General features: G+C 43.2%; 1 protein-coding gene across 3 annotated transcripts in view; it reads left to right on the top strand.

The window, feature by feature from the left end:
* Positions 1-354: 354 nt before the first annotated feature.
* The window catches only part of pcdh17 (protocadherin 17), a 53,266-nt gene continuing 45,927 nt past the window's right edge, over positions 355-7,693 (top strand). For 2 of the 3 annotated variants that reach the window (XM_010775802.1, XM_010775795.1), the window contains exons 1-2: positions 355-1,007; positions 1,758-4,556. In XM_010775802.1, the coding sequence (XP_010774104.1) occupies positions 2,064-4,556 (2,493 nt within the window). In that variant the 5' untranslated portion in view covers positions 355-1,007; positions 1,758-2,063. The remainder of the gene's footprint in view (positions 1,008-1,757; positions 4,557-7,693) is intronic. The other variant, XM_010775810.1, reaches the window with a different exon arrangement.

The following is a 7,693-nucleotide window of genomic DNA, read 5'->3' as shown; positions in this document are numbered from 1 at the left end:
GAATCAATTAAAAATACTTGTATTAACACTAAATCCAAATCTTGCTGTCTGTTGATGATAAATGATCCAACTGACATTTCAAACCGCTGCATCCTGCCCTGTTAGTCCCTTGCAAAGCTGTCCAACGAAAGGTTTCCTTTATTGTAAACAACAATGAAGTGTGAAATTTGAAAAAACACAGATGCACCACCGGTGAACTACGAGCCACCAATCATTTGTAGTCTGTACCCAGAGCGGCTTTTGAATCCCTCCTTCTCTTCCCACCTCTTCAAATTCATTGGCTGCCAGAGGAGTAGCGACAATGTTTAATGCACCATGCGGTGTCCGGACTTCAGTCAGTGAGAGGAAGCGTTCTATGTGCTTAGGGCTGTGTTACGTGCAGACAATACTAACTAACGATTGTGCGTATATATTAAAGAAAATCATCCGCTTTTCAGACAGCAACAGACAGACTTGTGGCAGAATGCAGGGCTGTCGCTGACCACCTCCTCAGCAGCTGTCTCTCTGTGTGGACTTTGAAGAGGACGGACAAGGACAAAATGCCACTACGGGAATCAGTCACTCAGCTCTGTTTCGGACGGGGAGAAAAACAATAATCGCCCTTTAAAAATCTGCTTTGGATCTACCTTACTATACATTTGGATTTTTGTATCTTCCCATAGAGTTTTCTCTCCGAACAGTTGTTTTTCCTGAAGAACGGTGACTCACTGCGGGCAGAAGGCGAGTCGCTGCATCCTAATCAGACAGCGGAGAGGACTTCAGCTCATTGACATTACAGTCATACTTTTCTGGAGCACTTTTTTTTTTATTTCCACTGCGCTGCACTGTAGCCTGCGTGTGCAGCGGAGGCTTGTGGCTTTTCTCCCAGCACAGAGGAGGGAAAGAGGATACGGGTGGTGGGCTAACACGAAAGTGGTTAGAGAATGAAACTCTCCCTAAACCCTGCTGGAACTGACTGTTTTGGTTTTTACATTTATATTATTTGGACTATTACAGCACTTTTTTGGGTAAGTTTACGTTTGGTCTATAATGTGCTCCATGTAAATTCATGCAATTTCCCATTGAAATCCCTGTCAGTTGTTAATTTCTAAATGGTTGTTATTTCACAACCATCCTTATGCAAGCAGATGCAACAGCTTCTTCCAAGGACCGTTGAATCTCACATAGAGAGATAAAGAGAGAGACAGAGGGCATTAGTGGAGAGAATTACACGGCAGTGCTGAGATGTTGGCAGCTAATTTCCGAATTTTTATAAGGCTCATTGTAAATATCCGGATTATGCGGATTTGTTAATGCGTGTAAGAGGCTCATTTTATCCACACTTATTCAAATAGCCGCTACAATAGGCCATCTTCGGTTGTACGCCTGCAGGAGTATATTATTAAAGTTGTCCTTTTACAGTTTCATTCGGCTTTCTCATAATGTGCGAATGTGCAAACATTACGCTAGTGTCAGGTCTTGCATAAGGATGAATTAAGAACTGTATTTTGTTTCTAATGATACATGTCGTAAATAAACAAGAAAGAAAATCAGCATTTCCCTGTGTATGGGCTGCGCCGTGTCTTCCCAAGGTTAACTAATTGACAAGCTTCCCTATAATTGTGGAGATGAATTACACATGAGCCCAGTTTCATTTTTGGCTCAGCGGTGGATGTGATTTCTAACTGGCAGAATTGCTATTGTATTGTAGTCAGATTTGATTTGGCTGAATAATTGACACATATAACAAATATTTTTTTTTCTGTTTTTCTTTTTAGGTTGTATGAAGAAACACTTACAATGACTATTTTGTTCGGAGACTGGATCGCGATTATTGCTCAGATGAGTCTGGGCGCTCAGCTGAATATAAATTAGGTGTTCAGCGCCACAGATTGCTGGAAGAGGCAGAGGAAGAGAGAGACATAGCAAAGACAATCCACAAAGACAGATGCGAAGGGCTCACATGATGAACATAACTCTTTTTTTGATCCTGAATAATAGAAACATCACATTTGAACAAAATATCAACAGGTCAAAGGAAGCATAGACAAGAAACAGTTTATAGCTGCTTTTACGGAGTGGGGATGTATCTTTCTATTTTCTTTTTCCTCCTCCTATGGGCTCAAGCCCTGACATTGAAGAACTTAAATTACTCTGTCCCGGAGGAACAGGGTCCAGGGACAGTGATTGGGAACATAGCCAAAGATGCCAGACTCGGACTTGAACAGGTTGGGCCGGGACAGGGTAAGAAAGCCAACTTCAGGGTTCTTGAAAACTCAGCACCGCATCTCATCGACGTGGACCCTCAAAGCGGACTGCTGTACACAAAGCAACGCATTGACAGGGAAACCTTGTGTAAGAGAAACCCCAAGTGCCAGCTCTCCATGGAGGTGTTTGCCAATGACAAGGAGATCTGCATGATCAAAATAGATATCCAGGACATTAACGACAACTCACCCGCTTTCCCCTCGGATCAGATTGATATTGAAATTTCTGAAAATGCAATGCCAGGGACACGTTTTCCCCTGACCAGCGCGCATGACCCAGATGCAGGGGAGAACGGCCTGAAAACCTATCAAATAACACGCGATGACTACAATCTATTTTCGTTAGAGGTAAAATCCCGTGGCGACGGGACTAAATTTCCAGAATTAGTTATTCAACGACCATTGGACCGCGAAGAACGAAGCCATCACACCCTCATTTTGTCAGCCACGGATGGGGGCGAATATCCTAGGTCAGGTAACATGCAGATAAATGTTAAAGTTATTGATTCCAATGATAACAGCCCTGTGTTTGATCAACCATCGTATATTGTGGAAATTCCTGAAAATTCTCCTCCTGGTAAAGTGCTGATCGATTTAAATGCCACTGATCCTGATGAGGGCAACAATGGACAAGTAGTCTATTCTTTTAGTGGCTATGCCCCAGAGAGAATCCGGGAGCTCTTTTCCATAGATTCAAGAACAGGGGTCATAAAGATTCAGGGTGAAATTGACTATGAAGAGAGCCCAGTCATTGAGATTGACGTCCAGGCAAAGGATCTAGGTCCCAATCCAATCCCAGGCCATTGTAAAGTCACAGTTAAAGTGCTTGACAGGAATGATAACTGGCCATCTATAGGCTTTGTGTCTGTGAGACAGGGAGCCATCAGTGAGGCAGCACCTCCAGCCACTGTCATTGCTCTGGTCCGTGTCACAGACAAGGACTCAGGCAGGAATGGGCAGCTTCAGTGCAGAGTGCTGGGTAATGTCCCTTTTAAACTTGAGGAGAACTATGATAACTTCTATACTGTAGTAACAGACAGGCCCTTGGACAGAGAGGCGCAGGATGAGTATAATGTCACCATTGTGGCCAAAGACAACGGCATTCCTCCTCTAAACTCCACAAAATCCTTCACCGTAAAGATTCTGGATGAGAATGACAATGTTCCTCGCTTTACGAAGTCAGTTTACCTTCTTCAAATACCTGAGAACAACATTCCTGGGGAGTACCTAGGTTCAGTTCTGGCGCATGACCCGGACCTTGGCCAGAATGGCACAGTATACTACAGCATAATGAACTCCAATGTGAGTGGGGGTGATGTCAACACCTATGTTAATGTGAATGCTGCTAATGGAGCCATCTATGCTGTGAGATCCTTTAACTATGAGCAAATCAAGTATTTTGACTTTAAGGTTCTTGCTAGAGATGCAGGATCCCCACACCTGGAGAGCAATGCTACAGTCCGCATCAGTGTTCTCGATGTCAATGACAACATCCCTGTCATTGTTCTGCCCCTACTTCTAAACGACACGGCTGAAATCCACGTGCCGCGTAATGTTGGTGTGGGCTACATTGTCACCACAGTAAGGGCCGTGGATAATGACTATGGTGAGAGCGGGAGGCTCACTTATGAGATCTCGGATGGCAATGAGGAGCACCTCTTTGAGATTGATCCAGTGACTGGGGAGGTTCAAACAGCCCACCCATTCTGGGACGATGTGAACCCCATTGTGGAGCTGATAATTCGAGTATCAGACCATGGCAAGCCGACTCTGACTGCTGCCGCCAGGCTCATCGTCAAGGCCTCTAACGGACGTCCCCCTGATGGATTGCCACGCACAAAGGACAATCAGAACTGGGACATGTCCCTGCCTCTTATTGTAACTCTAAGCATCATATCCATCATGCTTCTGGCTGCAATGGTGACCATAGCAATCAAGTGCAAGCGAGAAAACAAGGAGATCCGTACATATAATTGTCGCATTGCAGAGTACTCGCACCCTCAGCTGGGGAAAGGCAAGAAGAAGAAGATTAACAAGAACGACATCATGCTGGTGCAGAGCGAGGTGGAGGAGCGGGATGCCATGAATGTGATGAATGTGGTAAGCAGCCCTTCCTTGGCCACCTCTCCTATGTACTTTGACTACCAGACACGACTGCCACTCAGCTCACCAAGGTCAGAGGTCATGTATCTCAAGCCCACTGCCAATAACCTCAGCGTGCCCCAAGGCCACGTGGGATGCCACACCAGCTTCACAGGCCCAGTCACCAGCACTACAGATACACCTACTAACCGCATGTCCATCATACAGGTAAGGGAAATTGCACTCCTCTCCTTCACTGTTATGCCACAATTTTCACGTCACAACCCTCAGAAAGCTCCAATTTCCTATATCAACATTTGTCCCTTGTTTTGTAAAATCAAAATAAAGAGGGATAAGGACAGGCAGAGGCAGAGAGGCCCAAGAGCATAGAGAAAACAAAGAAGGGAGGGGTGAGCATTAGAAGGATTAAACAGTAATTCCGGTGTTCTCATAGAACAGAGCCTGCGACATCGAAACAAATCAGTTGTGCCTGAAATATGTCACGCCAGGCCTTTGAAATCAGTTTTCATGTAGAAATGCTTCTTTAATCACTCAATCACTGTCGTTTCATTCCTGTGGAATAAAGAGTTTAGCCTGTTGCTGAGTTATAATCAGTTTATGTCAAAATCCAATTACTATTATTATTTTTTGAATATACTAACGTACTCTATTAATAAACTTGTACACACAGGCAGTCAATTCTATAATGCTCTACCACGACATTCAATTCTCTCAAGCAGTGACAAATAGGCGTTCACGGTTTCATGCCGTTGTTTAACATCAGTCATCAAATTCTATAGCACCTCATAGTTAAATATAGCGATTTTAATTCCTTGAGATTAACAGATTATACTTACTTTAATGGCTACTTTGTAGGACTTTGTGCATTGGACTTGGGTGTATAAGCCTCTAACGTGATAAGTTCTCTGTCTCTTCAGCCTTAAGCCAATTAAAAGTCTGTCGTGTCAGACAAAGATTAGGGCCTGCTTAAGACAGTGGTGTGCAACACTCGGGACAATGGGCAGGTGTAGCAAACAGTTTTACTTACCCCTACCTATTGTTCAGATATTCAAAAAAGAAATGATCCTTGTGTAATTTAACAGAAATATTAAACATCCCTCACTGAATTTTATTTTATAATGTTCCGCGTATGGCATTATACTAATTGGCACGATGAATGATTGACATTCCTCCCGTAAACCCTTTTGGACTGCAAATATTCGTCTCTCTATTAGGCTCTCAGCTGTCTTTTCTCTCCCACTATTTGTGCTGGATGTGGATGTGACGAGGACTGTGATCAGATGTGACGTCTTCTCACCAGGGAGGAAGGCCCCTGTCTGTTGTTCCCACTCTCAGTCTCAGCCCTGCTTCTTTTATGGCCCAGCTGCATAGGGCAAGGGTCAGCACAAAGACCGTTAAGGCTTTCTAATCAAAGGAACAGAATCATTTCTGTTCCATTCTCTGATAAAAGTAGTGATGATGAATTAGACTGTCTGAGACTGTTGCATATCCTTTTTGTGCACTTACTTTTTTCCCACTTTCAAAGGGAAACAAATGTGTGGAAACAATGAATTCCTTAGTGTCTTATTTACAGAGGGTCCCCTCAACGCATCAGACGTGCAGGGTGCTCTGTTGTATTATTCAACAGAAACCTGTGTAGAGGGAGATGACCTGAGGCATTAAGTTTCTTCAGAATCTGTACAGAAGCGTATCACTTTCCTCCCTTCCTCCCCTGCTTCTGCCTTCTCACTCCGTTTGTGTGGACAGTAAGTAACCTGAGTCACAGGAGAGTGGCTATGGGAAAAATGTCAGGAAACAAAGACAGAATTCCCCTTCCATCGATCCCAAGGCTTCTCAGCCCATCTGTCACTACGGTTGCCACGAGAGGAGAAGCTAAATAGGAAAAATAAATAAAGGCATGGATAAAGCAGGAGAGTGTATTGCCTGCTCAGTCAGTTTCACAAGGGCACCTTAGTGCTACTGTCTTCATCCGTACCTACTGTAGCTGCCTGCAACTCCCAGTCTTTCTCCACACTGCTGCTGGACTCTAATGATGTTTTATAGTGGTGCACTCACAGACAGGCTGGGCTTGGTCTCTATGTGGTAGAGGGGAATAATATGAACATATCAGCAGAGCTCTGCTGGCCTTATCATTGTCACCACCGTGCCAGCACCCGGCCCAGTGGAAAGCTTCATTTCATTTCTAAAGAGAATTCCTTGGATAAGGAGATAGATGATACGTAATGATGCCTAATTCCGCTTAAGGCGTAGAAGGGAATTACTTAGTGTAGAATCAAGGTTAAAACCAATCTGCCTCAAAATTCTTCAATATGCAGGAAAAAGGGATTTCAGTAAATTGTTCCAAAGAGTGAGGCTGCGCCCACTCTCCCTTGAATACTTTAGAGTTACCAGCTGTGCCAGGCTGTGGCCCACTGACTTGTTTTATAAGTTTCTCTGCTGCTTCCTTCCCATCTTTTCAAGAAGCTGCACTCATTGTCAGCAAACATTCTAAGACTCCTGTGTCATTACTTTTAAATGGCCCATAATTTATCATATTGATTTGTTTTGAGTAGTAATTTGATTCACCATGAAACTATAATTAAACTGAATCCTGTCTCGGCAGGAGACCATCCGTGTTAATAAGGTGCAGGTGGTACAGAGGCAAAGAGTCTGAAAGGCTATAAAAGCTGCCTTTAGGTGGCGACATTCTGCCTTGTGTCGGGTAGCATCGAGATCAGGGTGTCAAGGAGAAAGGGGGCTCTAGTCTCTGCTGACTTGACACTGTTTCTTGTCATCTGGTAGTGAGGCTCTTGCTGCTTATAATGACAAATATATCAGACATCAATTAATACCAACGCATGGAATATAAAATATATTTATTCTGTAATAGTATACATGACACTATTTTGTTAGAAGTGCTTTTATATAAAAATCTTTAAATTTACCATACAGAAGCTGAATTCATCAAATGTAAAATATGCACACATTTTTTAGAAAAAGCTATGCTGATTGATCTTTTCTTCATTTCATACTAAACCAAGGTCTCGAAAAATAATTTTTTTAATGACTGGCAGCCATAAACGTATTGAATGAATTTAGTTTTTTGAGTGCTAAAAAAAAGAAGTTAAGAGGTGTGACTGTAATCATTTAACTGGTGGGTAGGCAATATAGGAGATAAAATGTTCGCTCCTTTTGATCTGTTTACGTTGAGCTTGTGCATGCCAACAATTTAGCTAGAGCAGATGTTGAAAATGGGTGCTTCCAGGAATGGTCTTACTCTGTATAATTTAGGTAGAGTGTGTGTGTGTGTGTGTGTGTGTGTGTGTGTGTGTGTGTGTGTGTGTGTGTGTGTGTGTGTGTGTGTG

Source organism: Notothenia coriiceps, unplaced genomic scaffold (assembly GCF_000735185.1).
Source record: "Notothenia coriiceps isolate Sejong01 unplaced genomic scaffold, NC01 NC01_scaffold00000339, whole genome shotgun sequence".
In the NCBI taxonomy this organism is placed as follows: domain Eukaryota; kingdom Metazoa; phylum Chordata; class Actinopteri; order Perciformes; family Nototheniidae; genus Notothenia; species Notothenia coriiceps.
The sequence above is the reverse complement of the archived record's forward strand: the minus strand, read 5'-3'. Positions and strand labels throughout refer to the sequence as shown.